General features: G+C 52.8%; 1 protein-coding gene across 1 annotated transcript in view; it reads right to left on the bottom strand.

Annotated features, from left to right (window-relative positions):
* The window catches only part of gckr (glucokinase (hexokinase 4) regulator), a 100,010-nt gene that overhangs the window by 20,512 nt on the left and 52,580 nt on the right, over positions 1–26,918 (bottom strand). Inside the window, exons 13-15 of the mRNA XM_070884200.1 lie at positions 23,461–23,537; positions 4,544–4,640; positions 4,340–4,437 (exon numbers count right to left, since the gene is read on the bottom strand). Of these exons, the coding sequence (XP_070740301.1) occupies positions 4,340–4,437; positions 4,544–4,640; positions 23,461–23,537 (272 nt within the window). The remainder of the gene's footprint in view (positions 1–4,339; positions 4,438–4,543; positions 4,641–23,460; positions 23,538–26,918) is intronic.

Raw genomic sequence — 26,918 nt, forward strand, 5'->3', positions numbered from 1 at the left:
TCACCAGCCACAGCCCTCTCTTCCGACCGCCACATAAAACCTCGGCCGTGGAGGTACGGATTCCCGAGCAGCGGTTCCTGCAGGACGGCCGCCACTCCAGCCGGCGGAGAACTGCGCTTGGTGGAGACTTTGTTCCAGACCCTGATGAGTTCCCTGTAAAAGACAGGCAGCTCCCGGAGGGCGGTCCTGGCACCCCCCAAGTTCACAAACAGGAGCTGCGTGTCATAATTGAGGTCGCGCTGCTGGCGGAAGAAATACCTCGCCAGAGCACACCACCTAGGAGGGGGCTCGACGTAAAGGTATCTCTGCAGGGTCTGAAGACGGAAAGTCGCGAGCTGGGCGCTAACGCACACCAACGACTGACTGCCCTCCTCAAGCGGGAGACTCAAGACCGCGGCAGAGACCCAGTGCTTCCTGTTGTTCCAGAAGAAGTCCACCAGCTTCTTCTGTATCTTGCCGACAAACGCAGGGGGAGGGGTCAAAGTGACCAGCCGGTACCACAGCATTGCGGCCACCAGCTGGTTTATGACTAGCGCTCGACCCCTGTAGGACAGCACTCGGAGCAGTCCTGTCCAGCGCCCTAGGCGAGCGGTGACCTTGGCCTCCAGCTCCTGCCAGTTCGCCGGCCAGGCTCCCTCGTCGGGGCTAAGGTAGACTCCCAGATAGAGGAGATGGGTCGTGCTCCAGGCAAAAGGCCTGAGCTCCTCCGGCAGGGAGTGCACCCGCCACTGACCCACCAGGAGTCCGGAACATTTCTCCCAGTTGATCCTGGCGGAGGACGCGGCCGAGTAAATTTCCTGGCACTCACGCATCCTCCGCAGGTCAGCGGGATCCTCTACCGCGAGGAGCACGTCATCGGCGTAAGCCGAGAGGACGACCTCCACGCCCGGCCCTTGCAGAGCCAGTCCCGTCAACCTCGTCCGCAAGAGGCGCAGGAAAGGCTCCACGCAAACGGCGTATAACTGGCCGGACATGGGGTCCTTGTGCATGAAACTCTTTTGAGTTCACCTGTGAAAACATAAAAACAATAAACGGTGCCACCCGACCTGGGTGACACTCCAGACATTTTCAAGGCCCTTTTTTCCCCCCCTTTTTTTTTGTTTTTTTTTGTGTTTTTCTTTTTTTTTTTGGTTTTTTTTTTGGGGCACTAAAATCACAATTTTCCCCAGTGCCCCCTATAAAAGGGAAGGGGGACACTAAAAGCACCGGCAATTAAAACAAATTAAACTTTAAAACGTAAAATCAAATTAAAATTTGGTTGCCGGGCGTGATGATGCACTCCAGTCCCTCCGGTGCCCACCTCTCGCGGAAGGCCGCGAGCGTACCGGTGGACACCGCGTGCTCCATCTCCAAGGACACCCTGGATCGGATGTAAGAGCGGAAGAGGGGCAGGCAGTCAGGTTGAACGACCCCCTCGACCGCCCGCTGCCTGGACCGGCTGATGGCACCCTTGGCCGTGCCCAGGAGCAGTCCTACGAGGAGGCCCTCGGACCTACCCGCTCCCCTCCGCACAGGGTGCCCAAAGATCAGGAGAGTGGGACTGAAGTGCAGCCAGAATTTCAGGAGCAGCCCCTTCAAATAGTGGAACAGGGGCTGCAACCTTGTGCATTCAATAAAAACATGGAACACGGACTCCTCCAGACCGCAGAAATTGCAGGCGGCCTGGGAGTCCGTGAACCGGCTTAAAAATTTGTTGCACGGCACTGCTCCGTGCACCACCCTCCAGGCCAAGTCCCCGATGAATAGTGGGAGGACCCCTGCGTAGAGTGCCCTCCATCGGGGACCCCCGCCTCCTCCGGACGGCAAGATGGTACGCCATGGCGTGTCCGGACGGCCGGCGAGGATGGCAAAGTTGAGGGTGTGCAGGAGCAGCCCGTACAGGAAACCCCTCCGCGCGGAACTGAAAGGCACGGAGGGGATTTCCCCGAGGCGGCTCAAGTTGTGAGGCGCCGGCCCCCGAGGGAGGTTCCGGGGTTTGGCGCCGATGAGGAATTCCGTCCGGACGGGGGTCAGTTCGGACGGGATCTCCCCACGTGCTTGAGCCTCCTCGATACACCTAACGGAGTCAGGGCCCAAAGCTGTTTTTAGCGACTCGATGGCATCGGCCGCGCGGCGGACGTTGGCAGAATTTAGGCGCCGCGCCAGCGTGACTGGCGCCATCCAGCCCGCTCCTCCGCCATCGAGCAGGTCCCTGACCCTGGTCACCTCACCAGCCACAGCCCTCTCTTCCGACCGCCACATAAAACCTCGGCCGTGGAGGTACGGATTCCCGAGCAGCGGTTCCTGCAGGACGGCCGCCACTCCAGCCGGCGGAGAACTGCGCTTGGTGGAGACTTTGTTCCAGACCCTGATGAGTTCCCTGTAAAAGACAGGCAGCTCCCGGAGGGCGGTCCTGGCACCCCCCAAGTTCACAAACAGGAGCTGCGTGTCATAATTGAGGTCGCGCTGCTGGCGGAAGAAATACCTCGCCAGAGCACACCACCTAGGAGGGGGCTCGACGTAAAGGTATCTCTGCAGGGTCTGAAGACGGAAAGTCGCGAGCTGGGCGCTAACGCACACCAACGACTGACCGCCCTCCTCAAGCGGGAGACTCAAGACCGCGGCAGAGACCCAGTGCTTCCTGTTGTTCCAGAAGAAGTCCACCAGCTTCTTCTGTATCTTGCCGACAAACGCAGGGGGAGGGGTCAAAGTGACCAGCCGGTACCACAGCATTGCGGCCACCAGCTGGTTTATGACTAGCGCTCGACCCCTGTAGGACAGCACTCGGAGCAGTCCTGTCCAGCGCCCTAGGCGAGCGGTGACCTTGGCCTCCAGCTCCTGCCAGTTCGCCGGCCAGGCTCCCTCGTCGGGGCTAAGGTAGACTCCCAGATAGAGGAGATGGGTCGTGCTCCAGGCAAAAGGCCTGAGCTCCTCCGGCAGGGAGTGCACCCGCCACTGACCCACCAGGAGTCCGGAACATTTCTCCCAGTTGATCCTGGCGGAGGACGCGGCCGAGTAAATTTCCTGGCACTCACGCATCCTCCGCAGGTCAGCGGGATCCTCTACCGCGAGGAGCACGTCATCGGCGTAAGCCGAGAGGACGACCTCCACGCCCGGCCCTTGCAGAGCCAGTCCCGTCAACCTCGTCCGCAAGAGGCGCAGGAAAGGCTCCACGCAAACGGCGTATAACTGGCCGGACATGGGGTCCTTGTGCATGAATCCCAAAAAGTTAGTTTGCAGGTGCATCAGGTAATCAGGAAGGCGAATGGAATGTTGGCCTTCATTGCGAGAGGGATGGAGTACAAAAGCAGGGGAGGTCCTGCTGCAACTGTATAGGGTATTGGTGAGGCCGCACCTGGAGTACTGCATGCAGTTTTGGTCACCTTACTTAAGGAAGGATATACTGGCTTTGGAGGGGTTACAGAGACGATTCACGAGGCTGATTCCGGAGATGAGGGGGTTACCTTATGATGATAGATTGAGTAGGCTGGGTCTTTACTCGTTGGAGTTCAGAAGGATGAGGGGTGATCTTATAGAAACATTTAAAATAATGAAAGGGATAGACAAGATAGAGGCAGAGAGGTTGTTTCCACTGGTCGGAGAGACTAGAACTAGGGGGCACAGCCTCAAAATACGGGGAGCCAATTTAAAACTGAGTTGAGAAGGAATTTCTTCTCCCAGAGGGTTGTGAATCTGTGGAATTCTCTGCCCAAGGAAGCAGTTGAGGCTAGCTCATTGAATATATTCAAGTCACAGATAGATAGATTTTTAACCAATAAGGGAATTAAGGGTTACGGGGAGCGGGCGGGTAAGTGGAGCTGAGTCCACGTCCAGATCAGCCATGATCTTGTTGAATGGCGAAGCAGGCTCGAGGGGCTAGATGGCATACTCCTGTTCCTAATTCTTATGTTCTTATGTTCTTATGTTATCTTGCCCAGCGAATGTCCTGAAAACTCTTGCACCTGGTAAAAGCAGGCGCATAGCCTACTTTTACAGGCATAAGAGTTTTAAAACATACAAAAACATCGTAAAATAAAACTAAAAATCATATATGGTGCATTGTGCGTTGAAAACCGTCTTTTGCAATGCCTTCCTAGGTCCGTACACACTCAGTACGGACCCTGGGAGGCCGGGATTTCTAAGTATTTGTGGTTTATCTCCACCAGTTTCATTTAGGCCTCCAACTGTGTAGTGAGAAAATAGATATTCATCTTTTCTAAGTTTTCAGTCAGATATGAACAATAGCGTACAAAATGACAAGCATCTGCGACCATCTCATTCTGTTAAAGGAGAAGGATATTGTTTAAATGTTCATTACAATGGCAAAGTATTTATAGATTTGTATCATGTGGCTACTTACTGGCATGTATTGCCCCACTGTTCCATGTGAGATTGAAAACAAATTGATTGTTGACATCTTGACCTGATGTGCGATTTTCTCAATCTCTGCAACATCACCTTTTCCAAAAGAACAAAAACCCCACAAACTCAGTGTATGAGACATACTATAACAATATAAAGAAATACAATCAATATTTTTATTGTGAAGGATTTTATTACGTACAATTTAAGGTAAAGATGAAGACAACAGTGTCATTCCTGTGGATTGTGGGAAGCACATTCTTCAGAAAATCTTCATGTGAGATGGCAAATTCTGGTCCCTAATAGTTTTTTTAAAGATATTTAACATTTGATTATAAATTGGGAATAATTCACGTAAAGCAAATATATCCATACAAAGTCCATAAAAGCTGCTACTGAAATTTGTGGGGGACATTGTAAGGAAATTGGGGGCTGAAATTGGCCTCATCTACGCCTCTCGTTAGCGCCTCCAATGGGCACTAACGGGGCACAGATCAGTTTTCACCCAGGAGATCGCTCCCAAAATTGGCCTCGGGTTTTTTGGAGGTGCTACCAGGTACTGCCCTGCTCCTCCCGGTAGCGCCCCGTTTGGGTGCGCCTGGCGATGATGAGGGCTCATTACCGCCCTCCCCCCCATAAATTCGGCCTCCCACCCTCAGGTACCGCCTGGTGATGACAATGACAGCTTTAGCTGTCAAGTTGCAGGTGGGCGGTGGCTGGAGAAGCACTATTTAAAGGCGTCATCTTGTCGAAAACTTTTCTGTTGGCCATTATTATTTCCGGCTTGCTGATAGATAGGCAGAGTGCCTGTTGCAAGGATTGCAGTGGTTTTCACCTCAAAGACAAAGAGAGAGACAGGGAGAAAGGCAGAGGAAGAGGAAGATGGAGAAAGGCAGAGAGAGAGAGAGAGAAGGAGAAAGACAAAGAGAAAGACAGGGAGAATGGCAGAGAGAGAGAGAGGGAGAAAGACAGGTACAAGGACAGAGGGAAAAGGAGCAACAGGGTTAGCATCAGAGATCTTACACTCCCAGAGTATTCTGGCAGCAGTTCTCCTACATCAATTTCACTGAGGAGCAGTATGTTCAAAGAGTATGCTTCAGCAAGGATGTGGTCACAGAGTTCGGCCATCTCCTGCAACCAGACCTCAAGCCTCAGACTAAAAGAAAGACTTGCATTTAAATAGCGCCTTTCATGACCACCGGACATCTCAAAGCGCTTTACAGCCAATGAAATACTTTTGGAGTGTAATCACTGTTGTAATGTGGAAAGCACAGCATCATCATCATAGGCGGTCCCTCGAACGAGGATGACTTGCTTCCACAAGAATTCATAGATGTTTCAATGAAGGACCCGATGTTCCAGTCCTGAACTCCAATTGAAGGGGTGGAAGATGCCTGTCCGTGGATTTCTTTAACGTGTGATGACCGTTGCACATCAGCCACCACACGTGGTCGACAGAGCTAGGTCTTTATCCAGTGGTAAGGGTTGAACCAGGATGATTGGAGACCAGCTCTGCTGCACAGACCTAGTGCACACACATATTGCAGTGTGGGCTGGCCCCTGCTGCCTCTGGGCATTTGGCTCTTCTGGGCCCCGTACCCTCATTCGTCGTACTTTCACCCACGATGTTCCAGGGCCCGGCGCTCCAGCTCTATTTATAGCCCGCATCTGCGGTGATGTTCTCACACTGGTTGGGGCGGCCCACAGTGTGGGAAATGCAGCAGCCAATTTGCGCACAGCAAGCTTCCACAAACAGCAATGTGATAATGACCAGATAATCTATTTTTGTTATGTTGATTGAGGGATAAATATTGGCCAGGACACCAGGGATAAGTGCCCTGCTCTTCTTCAAAATAGTGCCATGGGATCTTTTACGTCCACCTGAGAGAGTAACCGGGGCCTCGGTTTAACGTCTCATCTGAAAGACGGCACCTCCAACAGTGCAGCACTCCCTCAGTACGGCACTGGAGTGTCAGACTCGATTTATGTGCTTAAGTCCCTGGAGTGAGATTTGAACTCACAACCTTTTGACTCTGAGATGAGGGTGCTATCCATTGGTGAGGACGGCTCTCTCAGTGGCAGTCAAGATCACCATCGCAGTCAATTTCTACGCCAATCGATCCTTTCAGTGTGCAACAGGAGACATCTCCAACATCTCCCAGTTTGCTCCATCTGCAAAGTTACAGATGCTGTCTACAGAAGGAGAAGGCACTACATTAGTGTCTCCGCACTACATTTCCTTCCCCATGAACAGAGAGAAGCAGCACGAGCGTGGATGTAGATTCATCAGGATATGGAGCTTCCCCATGGTGCAAGGCGCCAATAACTGCACCCACATCACTTGAGGGCACCGCATCACAATCCTAAGATCTTCCGTAACCACAAAGGCTACCACTCACTGAATGTGCAGTTGGTGTGCGACCACACACGCAGTATCCTCTCCATCAATGCCCACTATCCTGGCAGCAGCCACGATGCCTTCATCCTGCATCAGACCGGTGTGTCAGCTTTCTTCCAGCCACCACATCAAGCCCGTGGCTGGCTGCTCAGTGGCAAGGGCTAGCTGCTGTCCACCTGGCTCATGACTGCCCTCTGTAACCCCACCACTCCTGCCCAGCTCTCATAAAATGAGAGCCAGGCCGCCACCAGGAACATCATTGAGCAGACCATCAGAGTGCTGAAGCACCGGTTCCGCTGCCTTGACCGCTCAGGAGTAGTCCTGCAGTACCTACGTCATCTTCTGCTGCACGCTGCACAACCTGGCCATCATGAGGGCACAGCCATTGCCACTAGGCATAGCCGCACCAACTCAGGAGGAGGAGGCGGACCAGGAGGAGGACCAGGAGGAGCAGGAGGAGGAGCAACACCTGCAACAGAGGAGGCAGTGACTCCATCGCGACCGTCTCATCAGAGCTCATGCCCACTGATTTCCATCCCACTTCCTGTTTCCTCTGGACATCCCCATCACCACATCAATTTGCCCTTCCATACCAAAGCCCCAAAATTGAAATGAGAGATAACAGCAAACATGAAACATGAAACATTCCAATCAACATTTATCAAACAACAATAAAATGTATAAATGTGTATTTATTCATCACCCTTGTGCATTTCCTTATATTCCCTCTTTCGTTGACCTAATACTCCTCTGCAGTGTGTCCCCTGTGGCTGCAGCAGGGCTGGTGATCTTGCAGGATGATCTTGCAGGATGTCCTCGACCAGCTCTGGGCCGGGAAGGCTCGGCTATAGACTGCACCTCCCCAAGCTGGACGGCAGCAGTCTGGGTTAGCTGGGTAACAGGCAGCGACATGTGCAATGGTGGAGTGGCAGTGGTGGGCTCAGGAATGCTGGTTCCTGCTCTACTGACCCACTGCCAAATCCCCGGGGCAGCACCTCAGCATCCGTACCAATCTGCTGCAGGAGAGATTGCTGGGCTGTTGCAACACCGTGAGATCCCCGGTCAACTGTGGTGGACCCAGCAGCGATGGCAGCAGTCAGAGCTTGTGTGGCATGCAGCTGAGACTGCATGAGAGCAATCTGAGCTTCCATGCGATCAATCTTTGACTCCATCACAGAACTAAGTCATTGCATTGCTTCTGCCTGTGCCACAATGGAAGCTGCAACATCGCTCATGACATGCATCATGAGGTTTGGATCCGCACGGTCTCTCTGGCAATGATGGGCTCCATGGTGTGCACAGAGCTTTGTACGCTTTCTACACCAAACAAATGGATTACATCAAGTTCAGCATGTCCAGGGAAGACCAGAATGAGCACTCCCGTGACTTCGCCAAGATGGCATGCTTCCCCATGGTTCAGGGAGCCATCGATTGTACTCATCTGGCATTGCGGGCCCCACCTCACCTGGCCAGCCTCTTCACCTGGCCATCTGCTGAAGACATCGCGTCCCACCCTCCAAGCCTCCGAGTATACAAATGGCAACACAAGATTGTGGCAAATGAAACACATTTTGATTTACAGAAAACACCATAGCAAACAATAATTGAAACCAATCCCCTTGAAACATTATCATCCACATACACATGCAATTATTCACATTACTTCATCATGGAACAAGGACAGCATCTCTGGTCAGTATCACACAATTCTTTATTGGCTCATCCAACTGCAACTATTTACATTAGTTCAAATTCCAGCAAGGTCACCAATTCTGGCCACCAGCACACACATATTTAGTAGGTCTTTCTCAGTGCTTTCCCTTCTCCCCCTTCCCAGGCCTACTGCTCCTCCTCAATGGGGTTTCAGTGCCTGCAGCAAGGCTGGTAGAAGATCGCTGTGTTGGCCCCGCTGCTAACAGGACGCTCCACACCAGCTCGGGCCCTGGACGGGCCGGCTGCAGACTGCATCACCTCAGCATGGGCGGCAGCATTCTGTGGTGGATGGGTTGCAGAGAGTGCCAGGGGCAAGGGTGGAATGATATCGTCCTGAGAGAGGACATCACGCTCCAACAGGCCCGACACACTGCTACTCCCCCGGGGCAGAGCCTCATCATCTGGAGCATTCTGAGTGAGCACAGATTGCTGATGTGCTTCGCCAATGTTAGTTCCCTGTGCAACTGATGGGGCCCCGGACACGATGGCAGAAGTCAGTGCCTGCATGAATTCAAGTTGGCTCTGCAGCAGGGAAGACTACGACTGCAGCACACCATGGAACTAATTGATGCCACCATGCACTGATGACATGACAGTCTGCAAGCCAATCATACCGTCTGCCTGGTGCTCAATGGCTACTGCCATGTCAGCCATAGCCCGTGCCACTATGTCTGGGACCCCACGGTATTTACCAAGGATGGGCTCGATGGGCTGTTGACACACAAATGCAATCATTGAGGCGGCCTCCATCACACTTAAAGCAAGTGCTTCGACACTCTCGGGCACCCTTGACAAAACACCCAGCAGATTACTGTGCATCTGCAATGACTGTCTTACGAGATCCTCGAAGTTGGCCTCATCATCAGAGTGCTGCTGAGCATCACTCAGGCGTGCATTCACCCTCCGCGGAGCTGGCCCCCTGATCTCCCCTCCCCCGTGGCTGCAGGCCACTGGGCCCCGGAGTATCACCCACCTCCATCTCCCCGACCACGCCTTCCGACAAAAAGCTGCTGGCCCCACTCTGTGAGGGCGCTGGATCATCTGTCATGTCCAGAGAGGTGTCCTCCACCTCCTCATCCTCTCCACCATCACCCGCAGTGGAAGGCTGATGTGCAGGCCCCTGGCCACCTGAGTCATCATCTGAAAACACAAAGCCAGAGAAGGGGAAGAGGCTAGGAGCGGAAAAGCCATTGGAAAATGGCAGTCTAATGGAAAGAGCTGAAGGATTGTGGTGGCAGGCTGAAGTGTCCTGCCAGATGCTGCAAAGGAAATCAACGCACCGTCACTGTCCCCAGGGGAGTCGGCCTCACCCACCACCATGGCACCAACTTGAACGACCATCACAGCCGAGACGTGTTCCTCGAACGGAATCAGGTCCTGGAGTTCAGACTACCCTCCTGCAGCCTGCATCTGTTCCCTGCAGTTGTGGGTGAGTTAGTCCTGAGAGATTAAAGAGAATATCTGAGATAGAGCCTTTCTATCAGTGTCTTAGATGTCTTACATAGTTTAATAGATGTAACTGTATGAGAGTCTTCACTGTTCGATATAACTTCCATTCGCTGCGTGGACTTGCTGTGGGAATGCTTGAATTAGGGGGCCAGGACCTAACAGTAATGGGGAGGCTACCCTCTTCGAGACACATATGAAGACTGAGGAGTTTACAACATGAGGGGTGGATCTGCAGAACCGGGTAGCAAGGTTAACAGTGCATGTAGGCCCTTGCAGTGGATGAGGCTTCAATTGGGAAACTTGCATCTGACCTCACCCATGTAGAGCATGGAATCCAAAACACTACATTGAGCAGAGGGTGTACATTGAGTTCAGAGTTTAGCATAGTGATGGTTCAAATTTAAGGTACTCACCCTCACCAGCCGCATTCCACTTTTGTAGGCATTCTGTGACTGTCCTGCCAATCGCAGAAACTTGTTGTGAGATTTCCCTCCATAGGCCTCTGTCAGTTGGTCTCCGCCACCTCTCCAGGGCATCAAGGAGTGCATCTACTGCCGCGTCCGAGAACCAATGGGCACGCTGTCGAGCTGCTGCTGGGTCTGCGATGCTCAGCTTCTGAGTAAGTGCGTAGGAAGCGAATATACCCATGAGGCGTTGAGGCGCCCAATCAATGCCTCAATGGAATCCAAGTGGTGCCACTCTGTCTGTGGTACAGCTCCAAGTGCTGCCTAACACCCAGATGTTAAGCCCACGGTTAACAGCCCACTTAGCGCAGCGTAGCACCTCCAGGTAAGTGTGCAACGCCATGATTTTACGCTGCTATCCAATGAATTTTGCTTTTGGGGACCGCGCCTAAAGCGAGGCGCTAAAGATTTCTCTCAGTCGGCAACACCACCTCAAAAATGGTGGTACCGAATTTCGACCCCTTAGTGCCCGAAACGTGACGCTACTGAATTTTGGCCCCTTGGTGCCCCAAATGGGGCGGTATCGATTCTGACCCCTTAGTGATCCAAACAGGGCACCACTGAATTTTGCCCCCTTAGTATCCCAAATGGAGTGCTACTGAATTTTGCCCCTTGGTCTTTTGATAGGTAGGACAATGGACAACCCCAGTCATCTGCAGATTGAATGCTGTTGTCTTTCTCACCGATCCTTCAAATACTTAACAAGATGCTCAGTGTAAGTATAGACAGCAGAGAGAAAACAATTGCTAATGAGTTAAGGAAAAGACATTAGACCTGACTACGTTACTTTAGTTGACTACACTGGCCTTCAGAGCAGGACTGATTGTGGCCACTGAGCTGAGGTGATAGTGGAAGGAGATATGGAGGCCAAGTAGTCACACGCAATTTCTACAGACCAAGTCTAATCTTCCAGGGTCATAAAAGATTTTAATTTTCAGACAATCATACTCCAAGGAGACCCTTACAGAACAAAAAACGGGAAAGGCTTGCATTTATATAGTGCCTTTCACGATCTCCGGATATCCCAAAGCGCTTTACAATAAATGATGTACCTTTTGAAGTACTTGTACAATGTAGAAAATGTGGCAGCCAATTCACACACAATAAGCTCCCACAAGCAGCAATGTGATAATGACCAGATATTTTGTTTTAGTGATGTTGATTGAGGGATAAATATTGGCCCAAATGGAGTGCTGGGGATAACTACCCTGCATCTCTTCAAAATAGTGCCATGGTATCTTTTACATCCACCTGAGAGAGCAGACTCGGTTTAAAGTCTCATCCGAAAGATGGCACCTCTGGCAGCGCATCGTTCCCTCAGTACTGCACTGGAGTATCAACCTAGATTTTTGTGCTCAAGTCTCTGGAGTTGAATCCACAACTTTCTGACTCAGAGGTGGGAGTGCTACCAACTGAACCACAGCAGAACATCAAGGAAAAATTGGAATAGGAAGAGGGAAAATTGAAAAGTCACAAGGTATGTGCACTTTATAGGGTCTAAATGAATCCTTAGTTATAATGTTTCAGAACCCTTATATGATTTTTGTTATCAGAAATATTGTTGTGATTTTCATCTATTTTTTTCTTGAACATTGGCTGGATTTTAGCTCGGAGGTGTGTTCCGTGCAGGTGCACTGTTTTGAGGTCAGGAAACCCAAAAGTATGGGTTTTCCAGGATGTCTTTAAATATTTTTCCACAGGTTTCCTGCCACAGCCAGCCTGATTTACTGGCTAGAGGCCTGAAAGGCAGGAAGTCCTAAAGCACAGAGTCGCAGCTGAGTTGGCGTGAGAGCAGGTAGAGCTAGTGCGGGTGTGCAAATGATTGTGGCGGGGGTGGTGGGGAAGTCCTGTTTGTGGGCGGATTGCAACGGTGGTCAGCGGGAAATGGTGCTCGGGGGTTGGTCCAAGTGTGGGGGGTACGATCTCGGGGTGGGTGCAGATCGTGGTTGGGGAGAAGGTCAGATGATGGTGGGGGGGGGGGTGCAGATAGTGGTCGGGGGGTCCAACGGTGATCGGAGGAAGGGTCTGATGGTGGTGGCGGGCAGACGGTGGTCGGGGGGGGAGGGGCAGATGGTGGTTGGGGGGGGGGAAGATGGTGGTTGGGGGGGGCAGATGGTGGTTGAGGGGGGGAAGATGGTGGTTGAGGGAGGCAGATGGTGGTTGAGGGGGGGAAGATGGTGGTTGAGGGAGGCAGATGGTGGTTGAGGGAGGCAGATGGTGGTTGGGGAGGGGCAGATGGTGGTTGAGGGAGGCAGATGGTGGTTGGGGAGGGGCAGATGGTGGTTGAGGGGGGGAAGATGGTGGTTGGGGAGGGGCAGATGGTGGTTGGGGGAGCAGATGGTGGTTGAGGGAGGCAGATGGTGGTTGGGGAGGGGCAGATGGTGGTTGAGGGGGGCAGATGGTGGTTGGGGAGGGGCAGATGGTGGTTGAGGGGGGCAGATGGTGGTTGGGGAGGGGCAGATGGTGGTTGGGGAGGGGCAGATGGTGGTTGAGGGGGGGCAGATGGTGGTTGGGGAGGGGCAGATGGTGGTTGAGGGGGGGCAGATGGTGGTTGGGGGGGCAGATGGTGGTTGAGGGAGGGGCAGATGGTGGTTGAGGGGGGGCAGATGGTGGTTGGGGGGGACAGATGGTGGTTGAGGGGGGCAGATGGTGGTTGAGGGAGGCAGATGGTGGTTGAGGGGGGCAGATGGTGGTTGAGGGGGGAAGATGGTGGTTGAGGGGGGCAGATGGTGGTTGAGGGGGGAAGATGGTGGTTGAGGGGGGCAGATGGTGGTTGAGGGGGTCAGATGGTGGTTGAGGGGGGCAGATGGTGGTTGAGGGGGGCAGATGGTGGTTGAGGGGGGGAAGATGGTGGTTGGGGAGGGGCAGATGGTGGTTGGGGGGGGGCAGATGGTGGTTGAGGGGGGCAGATGGTGGTTGAGGGGGGCAGATGGTGGTTGGGGGGGGCAGATGGTGGTTGAGGGGGGCAGATGGTGGTTGAGGGGGGCAGATGGTGGTTGGGGGGGGCAGATGGTGGTTGAGGGGGGCAGATGGTGGTTGGGGGGGGCAGATGGTGGTTGAGGGGGGCAGATGGTGGTTGAGGGGGTCAGATGGTGGTTGAGGGGGGGAAGATGGTGGTTGGGGAGGGGCAGATGGTGGTTGAGGGGGGCAGATGGTGGTTGGGGAGGGGCAGATGGTGGTTGGGGAGGGGCAGATGGTGGTTGGGGGGGGCAGATGGTGGTTGAGGGGGGGAAGATGGTGGTTGGGGAGGGGCAGATGGTGGTTGACGGGGGCAGATGGTGGTTGAGGGGGGCAGATGGTGGTTGGGGAGGGGCAGATGGTGGTTGAGGGGGGGAAGATGGTGGTTGGGGAGGGGCAGATGGTGGTTGAGGGGGGCAGATGGTGGTTGAGGGGGGCAGATGGTGGTTGAGGGGGTCAGATGGTGGTTGAGGGGGTCAGATGGTGGTTGAGGGGGGGAAGATGGTGGTTGAGGGGGGCAGATGGTGGTTGGGGAGAGGCAGATGGTGGTTGAAGGGGGCAGATGGTGGTTGGGGAGGGGCAGATGGTGGTTGAGGGGGGAAGATGGTGGTTGAGGGGGGCAGATGGTGGTTGAGGGAGGCAGATGGTGGTTGAGGGGGGCAGATGGTGGTTGAGGGGGGCAGATGGTGGTTGAGGGGGGGAAGATGGTGGTTGGGGAGGGGCAGATGGTGGTTGGGGAGGGGCAGATGGTGGTTGGGGAGGGGCAGATGGTGGTTGAGTGGGGCAGATGGTGGTTGAGGGGGGAAGATGGTGGTTGAGGGGGGCAGATGGTGGTTGAGGGGGGCAGATGGTGGTTGGGGAGGGGCAGATGGTGGTTGAAGGGGGCAGATGGTGGTTGAGGGGGGCAGATGGTGGTTGAGGGGGGCAGATGGTGGTTGAGGGGGGGAAGATGATGGTTGGGGGGGAAGATGGTGGTTGAGGGGGGAAGATGGTGGTTGAGGGGGGCAGATGGTGGTTGAGGGGGGCAGATGGTGGTTGGGGAGGGGCAGATGGTGGTTGGGGAGGGGCAGATGGTGGTTGAGGGGGGCAGATGGTGGTTGAGGGGGGCAGATGGTGGTTGAGGGGGGCAGATGGTGGTTGAGGGGGGCAGATGGTGGTTGAGGGGGGCTGATGGTGGTTGAGGGAGGCAGATGGTGGTTGAGGAGGGCAGATGGTGGTTGAGGGGGGCAGATGGTGGTTGAGGGGGGCAGATGGTGGTTGAGGGGGGCAGATGGTGGTTGGGGAGGGGCAGATGGTGGTTGAGGGGGGGAAGATGATGGTTTGTGGGGGCAGATGGTGGTTTGGGGAGGGGCAGATGGTGGTTGGGGGGGGCAGATGGTGGTTGGGGGGGGCAGATGGTGGTTGGGGAGGGGCAGATGGTGGTTGGGGGGGCAGATGGTGGTTGGGGAGGGGCAGATGGTGGTTGGGGGGGCAGATGGTGGTTGGGGAGGGGCAGATGGTGGTTGAGGGGGGAAGATGGTGGTTGAGGGAGGCAGATGGTGGTTGGGAGGGGCAGATGGTGGTTGGGGGGGCAGATGGTGGTTGGGGGGGCAGATGGTGGTTGGGGGGCAGATGGTGGTTGAGGGAGGCAGATGGTGGTTGGGAGGGGCAGATGGTGGTTGGGGAGGGGCAGATGGTGGTTGAGGGGGGAAGATGATGGTTTGTGGGGGCAGATGGTGGTTTGGGGAGGGGCAGATGGTGGTTGGGGGGGCAGATGGTGGTTGGGGGGGGCAGATGGTGGTTGGGGGGGGCAGATGGTGGTTGGGGAGGGGCAGATGATGGTTGAGGGGGGAAGATGATGGTTTGTGGGGGCAGATGGTGGTTTGGGGAGGGGCAGATGGTGGTTTGGGGAGGGGCAGATGGTGGTTGGGGGGGGGCAGATGGTGGTTGAGGGGGGAAGATGATGGTTTGTGGGGGCAGATGGTGGTTTGGGGAGGGGCAGATGGTGGTTTGGGGAGGGGCAGATGGTGGTTGGGGAGGGGCAGATGGTGGTTGGGGAGGGGAAGATGGTGGTTGGGGGGGGAAGATGGTGGTTGAGGGGGGAAGATGGTGGTTGAGGGGGGCAGATGGTGGTTGAGGGGGGCAGATGGTGGTTGAGGGGGGGAAGATGGTGGTTGGGGAGGGGCAGATGGTGGTTGAAGGGGGCAGATGGTGGTTGGGGGGGGGAAGATGGTGGTTGAGGGGGGGAAGATGGTGGTTGGGGAGGGGCAGATGGTGGTTGAGGGGGGCAGATGGTGGTTGAGGGGGGGAAGATGGTGGTTGGGGAGGGGCAGATGGTGGTTGAGGGGGGCAGATGGTGGTTGAGGGGGGCAGATGGTGGTTGAGGGGGTCAGATGGTGGTTGAGGGGGGCAGATGGTGGTTGAGGGGGGGAAGATGGTGGTTGGGGAGAGGCAGATGGTGGTTGGGGAGGGGCAGATGGTGGTTGGGGAGGGGCAGATGGTGGTTGAGGGGGGGAAGATGGTGGTTGAGGGGGGCAGATGGTGGTTGAGGGGGGAAGATGGTGGTTGAGGGGGGCAGATGGTGGTTGAGGGAGGCAGATGGTGGTTGAGGGGGGCAGATGGTGGTTGAGGGGGGCAGATGGTGGTTGAGGGGGTCAGATGGTGGTTGAGGGGGTCAGATGGTGGTTGAGGGGGGGAAGATGGTGGTTGAGGGGGGCAGATGGTGGTTGGGGAGAGGCAGATGGTGGTTGAAGGGGGCAGATGGTGGTTGGGGAGGGGCAGATGGTGGTTGAGGGGGGAAGATGGTGGTTGAGGGGGGCAGATGGTGGTTGAGGGAGGCAGATGGTGGTTGAGGGGGGCAGATGGTGGTTGAGGGGGGCAGATGGTGGTTGAGGGGGGGAAGATGGTGGTTGGGGAGGGGCAGATGGTGGTTGGGGAGGGGCAGATGGTGGTTGGGGAGGGGCAGATGGTGGTTGAGTGGGGCAGATGGTGGTTGAGGGGGGAAGATGGTGGTTGAGGGGGGCAGATGGTGGTTGAGGGGGGCAGATGGTGGTTGGGGAGGGGCAGATGGTGGTTGAGGGGGGCAGATGGTGGTTGAGGGGGGCAGATGGTGGTTGAGGGGGGCAGATGGTGGTTGAGGGGGGGAAGATGGTGGTTGGGGGGGAAGATGGTGGTTGAGGGGGGAAGATGGTGGTTGAGGGGGGCAGATGGTGGTTGAGGGGGGCAGATGGTGGTTGGGGAGGGGCAGATGGTGGTTGGGGAGGGGCAGATGGTGGTTGAGGGGGGCAGATGGTGGTTGAGGGGGGCAGATGGTGGTTGAGGGGGGCAGATGGTGGTTGAGGGGGGCAGATGGTGGTTGAGGGGGGCTGATGGTGGTTGAGGGAGGCAGATGGTGGTTGAGGAGGGCAGATGGTGGTTGAGGGGGGCAGATGGTGGTTGAGGGGGGCAGATGGTGGTTGAGGGGGGCAGATGGTGGTTGGGGAGGGGCAGATGGTGGTTGAGGGGGGGAAGATGATGGTTTGTGGGGGCAGATGGTGGTTTGGGGAGGGGCAGATGGTGGTTGGGGGGGGCAGATGGTGGTTGGGGGGGGCAGATGGTGGTTGGGGAGGGGCAGATGGTGGTTGGGGGGGCAGATGGTGGTTGGGGAGGGGCAGATGGTGGTTGGGGGGGCAGATGGTGGTTGGGGAGGGGCAGATGGTGGTTGAGGGGGGAAGATGGTGGTTGAGGGAGGCAGATGGTGGTTGGGAGGGGCAGATGGTGGTTGGGGGGGCAGATGGTGGTTGGGGGGGCAGATGGTGGTTGGGGGGCAGATGGTGGTTGAGGGAGGCAGATGGTGGTTGGGAGGGGCAGATGGTGGTTGGGGAGGGGCAGATGGTGGTTGAGGGGGGAAGATGATGGTTTGTGGGGGCAGATGGTGGTTTGGGGAGGGGCAGATGGTGGTTGGGGGGGCAGATGGTGGTTGGGGGGGGCAGATGGTGGTTGGGGGGGGCAGATGGTGGTTGGGGAGGGGCAGATGATGGTTGAGGGGGGAAGATGATGGTTTGTGGGGGCAGATGGTGGTTTGGGGAGGGGCAGATGGTGGTTTGGGGAGGGGCAGATGGTGGTTGGGGGGGGGCAGATGGTGGTTGAGGGGGGAAGATGATGGTTTGTGGGGGCAGATGGTGGTTTGGGGAGGGGCAGATGGTGGTTTGGGGAGGGGCAGATGGTGGTTGGGGAGGGGCAGATGGTGGTTGGGGAGGGGAAGATGGTGGTTGGGGGGGGAAGATGGTGGTTGAGGGGGGAAGATGGTGGTTGAGGGGGGCAGATGGTGGTTGAGGGGGGCAGATGGTGGTTGAGGGGGGGAAGATGGTGGTTGGGGAGGGGCAGATGGTGGTTGAAGGGGGCAGATGGTGGTTGGGGGGGGGAAGATGGTGGTTGAGGGGGGGAAGATGGTGGTTGGGGAGGGGCAGATGGTGGTTGAGGGGGGCAGATGGTGGTTGAGGGGGGGAAGATGGTGGTTGGGGAGGGGCAGATGGTGGTTGAGGGGGGCAGATGGTGGTTGAGGGGGGCAGATGGTGGTTGAGGGGGTCAGATGGTGGTTGAGGGGGGCAGATGGTGGTTGAGGGGGGGAAGATGGTGGTTGGGGAGAGGCAGATGGTGGTTGGGGAGGGGCAGATGGTGGTTGGGGAGGGGCAGATGGTGGTTGAGGGGGGGAAGATGGTGGTTGAGGGGGGCAGATGGTGGTTGAGGGGGGAAGATGGTGGTTGAGGGGGGCAGATGGTGGTTGAGGGAGGCAGATGGTGGTTGAGGGGGGCAGATGGTGGTTGAGGGGGGCAGATGGTGGTTGAGGGGGGGAAGATGGTGGTTGGGGAGGGGCAGATGGTGGTTGGGGAGGGGCAGATGGTGGTTGGGGAGGGGCAGATGGTGGTTGAGGGGGGCAGATGGTGGTTGAGGGGGGAAGATGGTGGTTGAGGGGGGCAGATGGTGGTTGAGGGGGGCAGATGGTGGTTGGGGAGGGGCAGATGGTGGTTGAGGGGGGCAGATGGTGGTTGAGGGGGGCAGATGGTGGTTGAGGGGGGGAAGATGGTGGTTGGGGGGGGAAGATGGTGGTTGAGGGGGGAAGATGGTGGTTGAGGGGGGCAGATGGTGGTTGAGGGGGGCAGATGGTGGTTGGGGAGGGGCAGATGGTGGTTGGGGAGGGGCAGATGGTGGTTGAGGGGGGCAGATGGTGGTTGAGGGGGGCAGATGGTGGTTGAGGGGGGCAGATGGTGGTTGAGGGGGGCAGATGGTGGTTGAGGGGGGCAGATGGTGGTTGAGGGAGGCAGATGGTGGTTGAGGAGGGCAGATGGTGGTTGAGGGGGGCAGATGGTGGTTGAGGGGGGCAGATGGTGGTTGAGGGGGGCAGATGGTGGTTGGGGAGGGGCAGATGGTGGTTGAGGGGGGGAAGATGATGGTTTGTGGGGGCAGATGGTGGTTTGGGGAGGGGCAGATGGTGGTTGGGGGGGGCAGATGGTGGTTGGGGGGGGCAGATGGTGGTTGGGGAGGGGCAGATGGTGGTTGGGGGGGCAGATGGTGGTTGGGGAGGGGCAGATGGTGGTTGGGGGGGCAGATGGTGGTTGGGGAGGGGCAGATGGTGGTTGAGGGGGGAAGATGGTGGTTGAGGGAGGCAGATGGTGGTTGGGAGGGGCAGATGGTGGTTGGGGGGCAGATGGTGGTTGGGGGGGGCAGATGGTGGTTGGGGAGGGGCAGATGGTGGTTGAGGGGGGAAGATGATGGTTTGTGGGGGCAGATGGTGGTTTGGGGAGGGGCAGATGGTGGTTGGGGGGGCAGATGGTGGTTGGGGGGGGCAGATGGTGGTTGGGGGGGGCAGATGGTGGTTGGGGAGGGGCAGATGGTGGTTGAGGGGGGAAGATGATGGTTTGTGGGGGCAGATGGTGGTTTGGGGAGGGGCAGATGGTGGTTTGGGGAGGGGCAGATGGTGGTTGGGGGGGGCAGATGGTGGTTGAGGGGGGAAGATGATGGTTTGTGGGGGCAGATGGTGGTTTGGGGAGGGGCAGATGGTGGTTGGGGGGGCAGATGGTGGTTGGGGGGGCAGATGGTGGTTGGGGGGAAGATGGTGGTTGGGGAGGGGCAGATGGTGGTTTGGGGAGGGGCAGATGGTGGTTGAGGGGGGAAGATGATGGTTTGTGGGGGCAGATGGTGGTTTGGGGAGGGGCAGATGGTGGTTGGGGGGGCAGATGGTGGTTGGGGGGGGGCAGATGGTGAGAGGGGGGGTCTGATGGTGGATGGGGGAGCAGACAGATCCTATTCTCATGATACCATTTTGCATAATGCTGGGAAGTCAGAGGGAACAATTTTTAATTTCAAGTCAGAATTAACCTGATTTGCAAGACATAACCATTGAAAATCTAAAGGTTACTTCAGAAAGCAGCACGAATTTATTATTGAAAATTGTAAGTGTAAATTTGTATATTCCAGACACCATAACATTTTGAAATATTACTATTCAATCCCCGGTGCCATTGCATATGGGGAAACAAGGCTAAATGCAGTATTCTAGTCCAACAGGGTTCAAGATTGGAGGATAATTGAATCCAAATGGGAGAAGGGGCTAGAGAAATGGAGAAGGGAGGAGGAGAGATAGAGAGGAAGGGAGAGAGGAGAAAGAAGGGGGAAAAGATTAGAGGAGGGGGAAGGGTAGAAAGCAAGGGAGGGATGAGGTGGATCGGGAGGGGAGAGAAGGGAAAAGGGAGAGGAAAAGTTAAATTCTTAGAGGAAACAAATCATTGCAACTGTTACATTTTTTTTTTAAATTAATTTTATTCAAAGCTATTGCTGCAGAGCCAGTGATGATGGTCGGAATGGAGAGTTAAATGGTCAGTTAATAGCAACATTTTTGCATTTCCAAATTAATGTTATGTGATAGATCTTTATTACATTCTATCCCCTAACATAGAACCACCTGCAGCTGTTACAATATCTAACTTTTAAAATTAATTTTACCCTAAATGAAGTTTAATATAGATGTTTTGAATTAATTTTAGAACAGAATACCTGTATTGATTTCACATCGCATTAATGGCTGTAAAATCGTAGGCTATGGAGCTTTGATTTCTAGCCACATGAAGGGTGGGGTGGGATGGGGGGATGTTAAAATATCAGGATTGGGCAACCCGATCCCAATCCATCCCCATTCCCACCGCTTTAAATTTTAAAGTGCAGAAATCAAAAAGACAGGCCGGGGGCTAAATAACATACCAACGTCACGGCCTGATTATTAATAATAACTTTTATTTATATAGTACCTTTAACGTAGTAAAATGTCTCAAGGTACTTCACAACAGTGTTACAAGACAAAACAGGTAAATTTGACACCGAGCCATAAAAGAAGAAATTACGGCAGATGGCCAAAAACTTGGGTAAAGAAGTAGGTTTTAAGGAGTGTCTTAAAGGAGGAAAGAGATGTAGAGAGGTGGAGAGGTTTAGGGAGGGAGTTCCAGAGCTTAGGGCCCACACAGCTGAAGGCACGGCCACCGATGGTTGAGCAGTTATAATGAGGGATGTTCAAGAGGGCAGAATTTGAGGAGCGCAGACATCTTGATGACATAATTGACTTAAATTTAACAGTAAGTGAGGGTGTGGCACGACCTGTCGGATTCCCGGCAGCTGATTCGAGCGGGGACCTGCTGGCTCCCCAAAGTAAATAGCAGTTTTAGCACTCCTTTTGGGCCAGGAGGAGCAGGAGTGCTCCTCTCAGGCCCCTCAAGGAAGCCTTCGACCTCCCCTAAGCCTGATCTCCAGCCGCCCCCCAGCCCACCCAATCTCAAACCTGCCCCCAGCCCACCCGATCATGGCCTGGAGCTGATGCTCCCTTTTCCAATTAGGGTTGCCAACTCTGGTTTGATGTATTCCTGGAGATTTGATTGTATGGCAATGGATCATGTGACATTGGATCACGTGACATTGGCCCACTGTTTGAAAATGTTATTGCATTTACCTTAGTTGAGGATCTGAGTAACACCAAGCCCTGAATAAAATATTTGACTTTGTTTTATAGTGAGATGAATAATATAATTTATAAATCAAAGACAATACACAAAAGAACAGAAAGATTTAAGGACAAGTAATGTTTAAATAAAAACAACATCTGTGATGTTTCTACAGTATGGATCGCAATGAAAAATACAAAGTAAATACTACGGATTCAACAAAAACATAAGTAATGTCTCATTAAAGTTGTCATACAATTGTGTGACTTTTTATACTGGACATCTGGTTATAAATAAGTAAAACTAAAACCAAACCTACTTTAATTCACTGACTCACACTTCCCACCGTGGACACCCAGCTTCACGGAGGTAAGGCTTAGTCAGAGAAAAGCTCCAAAGCTGTCTTGACTCCCAGAACAAAATATATTGTACAACAGCACACATCGCAGGCTAACATGAATTTTCCCACTCTCTCCTAATTTATTTCTCTTTCCCTCCTTCTCCCAGTTTGTGTTTGTGTCTCTCCCTCCCTCCCCCAGCTTGTGTGTGTGTGTGTGTCTCTCTCCCAGTCACTCACTCAGGGTTCCTGGAAATTCCAGGCTTTTTTGTTGTCCCCGATATCATCCTCACAACTGGCAATGAAGCAGTGAGGTCCGAATAGCAAGGGACCAGCAGGGCTAAGACAATGTGGTTTAGTTGCCAGCCATGACAGCCGGGGTACTGGATATGTGCAAACCATGTGTGCAAGGACCTATCCCCCGAGTCGCCAATAGCCTTAATTAAAGGAAAGGGTCCAAGTTGCATACAGTACAGCAAAAAGAGAGTCCTACCTGGACCACTGGGGAATGGGGTGCCATGCCAACAGCCCAGCACTCAGAGTGCCGGACTGACTGATCACCGCATGGACACCATGTTCAAAGCCAACGGGGTGCAGAAAAAAATCAGATTTTTTTTTAACAGCAGCACACTTCCCCTTTAATTTTCATGCCACAAGCTGCTGGCCCATCCAATTCGTGTTTTCTGAAACAGTCGCTGTCATCGCCCAGCAGAGTTTCAGGGAGAGATACCCAATTTAAAGCCTTGGGTGCTACCGGGGCGCTGCACATGGTGATGACGTCAGCATTGCTGGTGCAGCAGATCTGGACGCTATGGGATACCGCCGCCGCTAAACACCCGCCAAATTTAGCGGGAATCGTTAGCGGTGCAGCACCCGGGGGGGCGCGAACAGGAAGCGCAAAGGACCCGCATTTCTAGGCCTCAGAGTTGTGATAAAATGCTATATAAATGCAAGTTACACCTTAATATTTACATGGTACTTGAGACAATACAACTATGTTGCTTATAATCTCAAAAGTACTTTATATTCATCATAATCCGACATAGCAATAACTTAACATTAGCAATGAAGTAAATAATTCTCCAATAGACTAAATATTTATGACAGCTTTTAAAAACATGGTAATCAAACTATAATGCGGAAAGGTCTTGGTAAGTTTAGCGCGATCGATTTTAACTTTCCGGTGAGCAACCAGCGGAACGCGCTGGCTGCCCGCCCTTGCCGGGAGTGAGAAACCGCAGCCATGAGACCCGGACCTCATGTCAATAGAAGCAGTGAGCTGCTTGCTCCAAACCGACGTCCTGATGTGGCTCGCTGGATTCCCGTTTGTGCAAGTTTGGGGGACCCAGAGGCGGCCTGGCTGACAGTAAGATAAGTCCTGGGCGGTGGTGCAGTGGGGTGGTCGCAGCTGCCAGTGAGGTGGGGGTGGGGGAGGCAGCATCCCAGATTATTTTTATGGGGTTGGAAGAAGCAAACCTACTCATCTTACTCCCATAAAAATAATTTAAAACGTATATTTCTTGCCCATTATTCGGCTGTAGCACCGGCAAATCTGGTTGGAGCATACACTGCACATACTCTGTCCAATTGTGCCCTTAAACGGCAGTTGGGGGTCCTATGTACATCATAGGATCACGATTTGCATATTAAAAGGACCTACTGCTTGAAACAGGCAGGCGCTCCTCCACCCAGCAATAGGTCCCTTTAAAAATGCCCATGGCCGGAATGTCGGCAGTGTGTCTACTGACCCCATTTTGAGACCGTTTCCATCTCATAAATGCCTATTTGACCAAGTTAAAATTTGCCCCATTGGCTCTTCAACTGGAATATGATGTATAAACCTGAGCCACCTACCAGTGTTGAAATATCTCCATCTCTGTTTGCCATTTCTTCGAAGCCATTGTTTATAAAACCACGAATGTGACTGAAATCTGCATTAAAAAATTAAATGACAACAATTTTTATGGGTTGAAAAATGTTTTCAGTTATTTAACTGTGAACAATGGTATTCTACTTCCGTAAATATAAAATCATAGAATCGTACAGCAGAGAAGGAGGCCATTCAGTCTATACTGTCTCTGCCGGCTTTTTAAAAGAGCAGTTAGTTCCACTTTCCTGATTTTTCCCCATAGCCTGTTTGAAAGTTACTGTTGAATCTGCTTCCACCACCCTTTCAAGTTGTGCAATTCAGATCATAAAAATTCACTGTAAAAAAAATAATTCTCCTAAATACCCCGCTGGATTTTTTGCCAATTATCTTAAATCTGTGTCCTCTGGTTACTGACCCTCCTGCCAGTGGAAACCGTTTCCCACCATCTACTCTATCACGTGGGGTTCACTTCCAGGGTTAGTGGTTGAGGCAGAAATTATATCATTATTCAAGATTAGATTAGTTTGGATAGATGGATGGAGGAAAAGGGGATAAAGGAACAAGGCAGGTAAGTCTGATTAGGATTAGTTTAGAGAATGATGTGGAAGCAGGTGTCTACCCCAAAGAGAGCAGAAGTGACTGCTCTTGGCTGAAGAGCCTAAGAACCAAGGTCTCAGGGGTCCTGTCTTTATAAAAATCTACAATTCCGAACCATAAATCTCATGAGCAGGCAGTGGAAGACATTCTACACTTGTGCTGCAGAGGGTAGATAAATTGGAGGAGTCCGTGAACCACATTAGCAACACCATGAAGGAGGTATTGCATGCCATGAAGAGCACAGTGGTGAGTGTGGCATTCCAGGGGATTTCTGCAGCATCACGATATGAAGAGGAGATCCCAAGGATAATTGTTGCTTTTGCAGTGGCAGCATCAATTCCTTCCATGGATGCTTTGAAGATCTTAGCTCAGGGCTTTTGGGACTTAATTTGGACTATTTGGCCTGCTTTCTCACAGACCAACAGACCATTAGTTCAACTGAGCCCATGTCCAGCACTACTGGGCTGCAAAAGATGGGTACAGAAATCGCTGTTCCTATGACAGTCTCAAAACCAGCATAGGGCGCTTCTGGGTTGGGTCTGCTATACATTGGATGCACAAGCGACATCATAGTAGATCCTGTAAGGACATTAGCAACACTGAGGTAAGTGCCATCTGAATCCTAGAGGGCTCCATCAATACAGTCCCAGTTACAAACCTGGCAACCTTATGACACTTAGGTAGCACCACTTAAAAGCAAGAGATTAGGGTCAGATATGAAAAGAGTTTTAGGCACAAGAAATAGTGACAATGATAAGAATCAGTAGCAGTAATGGTGGTAGTAGTAGTAATAGTAGAAGTAGAAGCACCACTAGTAGTAGGGTGTATGAATATACAATATGGAATCTAACTTATAAATCTTTGGCAATTTTGGTGTAATTGTATATTATTTCAATGGAAGCTTTTTGTTATCTTTCTTATATAGTGGTTCACGTTTGCAAGTGTCTTCTCCTTGATAGAACATTAGAGGTATCAAGGAGTTAGATAATGGTTATCTGAGATCAAGGCAAAGGTTAATCAAGGGATTTTTATGTTATGCAAATGGTTTGCACCCTTTTTAATGGAAAGAGTTGGTGTAGATTTCCTGCCTGATGATTTGTCCTGCTGGCATCGCCTTTCACCTGATGCATCCTTATCATGATCGGGAATGAGTTGTCTCCAACTTCTTCCTCTTCTCCTCATCCTCATTCCTTATGTTAATTGAAGGCCTATTTCTGTTGTAATGGTCAAATCATTGAGGATGCATAAAGCCATTACAATTCTTGAAACCATTGCTGCACTGTACTGTAGGGCACCTACTGATCTATCCATACAACAATATTACAAATTGAGAATACCAAAGGTTTGCTCAACTATTATTTGTATAGCAATCTCCTTTATTGCATCTTTTTTCGGCCTCTGTCCTTGCATGACAGAAAGGAGTTATCGGTCATGAAGCAGGTAGCAGTGGTCTTCCTTCAGCCACCCTGACACGGTGCTTTTGTTGAGCAGTGCAGGTATCCTGGATTGCCTGAGAATAAAAGAATCATGGCTGCTTCTCAGTAGCATGGATTGACATGTAGACTGAAGGGGCTGGCATCAATCACTATCAGTACATTAAGTGAATCAAATCCTTTCCTGTTGATAAATGTGATGGTGCTTTCAGACGTGGTGGGATCAATTGCACCCTGCACTTGGGGGAATCCAGCTACTCGAACGTTTGGTAGTCTCTCTCTCTATCTGTCTACTTTGCCAGATCCATGAACTGAAGGCATGACTGAACAGGGCATCTGTCACTTATATAATGCACTGATGCACTGCTCTTGCCTGATGTGATTAATCTCACCAGATGCTGCTTCAAAACATCCAGATACATAAAAAATGTAGTATTGTCACTTTCACAACCGCTGTGCCCCTGATGCAAAGAGGCTGCAGGTCTGGATCCAACAGCTGGTACACCTCAGTTACTGAATCCGCAGTCTTCACAGACATTGTCTGTAAGCAAATCCAGACAGATTCTCCTTGGTCTGTTGACTGTGGTGTGGCTACCTGAATGTCGGGTATTGCCTGCGTGCATGATTCTGCAATCTCCTGGCTTCCATCCTCTCCTCCTGTTTGTCTTCATCATCTTCCTCCTCAAAGCACAGGAACAATGGAATTCCAATAAGGAAATCCATTATTTCCATCAAATGAACTCCCTTAAAATTGCCCACAAAATTCAGCAAATATGTTTCAACAGAGATTTTTCAGCTTTTATATTTTGGAAGTCATTTCCAGTTAAAACAGCACTGCAGGATTGCGAGCCAGTTCGACCTTTGACCTTCCCGTTTCCTTTACTGCTTCTGGGGCACTGTCCTGGAGCCACCACAGCCACCTTTATTGTTTATAGACGCAGTAAATAGACTGACAGTCAGGGATATTCTGAGGATGACTAAACCATGCCCCTCGTCTCATCTATATCGGTCAGGGTGGGCTTCTGGTGAGCAGTTCAGGGGGAGTGTTTGCTAGTGCTGTTGGGGAGGGTTTAAACTAATATGGCAGGGTGATGGGAACCTATGCAGGGAGACAGATGGAAGTAAAATGGGGGCAGAAGCAAAAGATAGAAAGGAGATAAGGAAAGGCAGAGAAATCAAAGGCAAAAATCAAAAAGGGTCACATTAGAACATAATTCCAAAAGGACAAAGAGTGTTAAAAAAACAAGCCTGAAGGCTCTGTGTCTCAATGTGAGGAGCATTCGTAATAAGGTGGATGAATTAACTGCGCAGATAGCTGTTAACAGATATGATGTAATTGGGATTACGGAGACATGGCTCCAGGGTGACCAAGGCTGGGAACTCAACATCCAGGGGTATTCAATATTCAGAAA

Source organism: Pristiophorus japonicus, chromosome 7 (assembly GCF_044704955.1).
Source record: "Pristiophorus japonicus isolate sPriJap1 chromosome 7, sPriJap1.hap1, whole genome shotgun sequence".
Taxonomy (NCBI): domain Eukaryota; kingdom Metazoa; phylum Chordata; class Chondrichthyes; family Pristiophoridae; genus Pristiophorus; species Pristiophorus japonicus.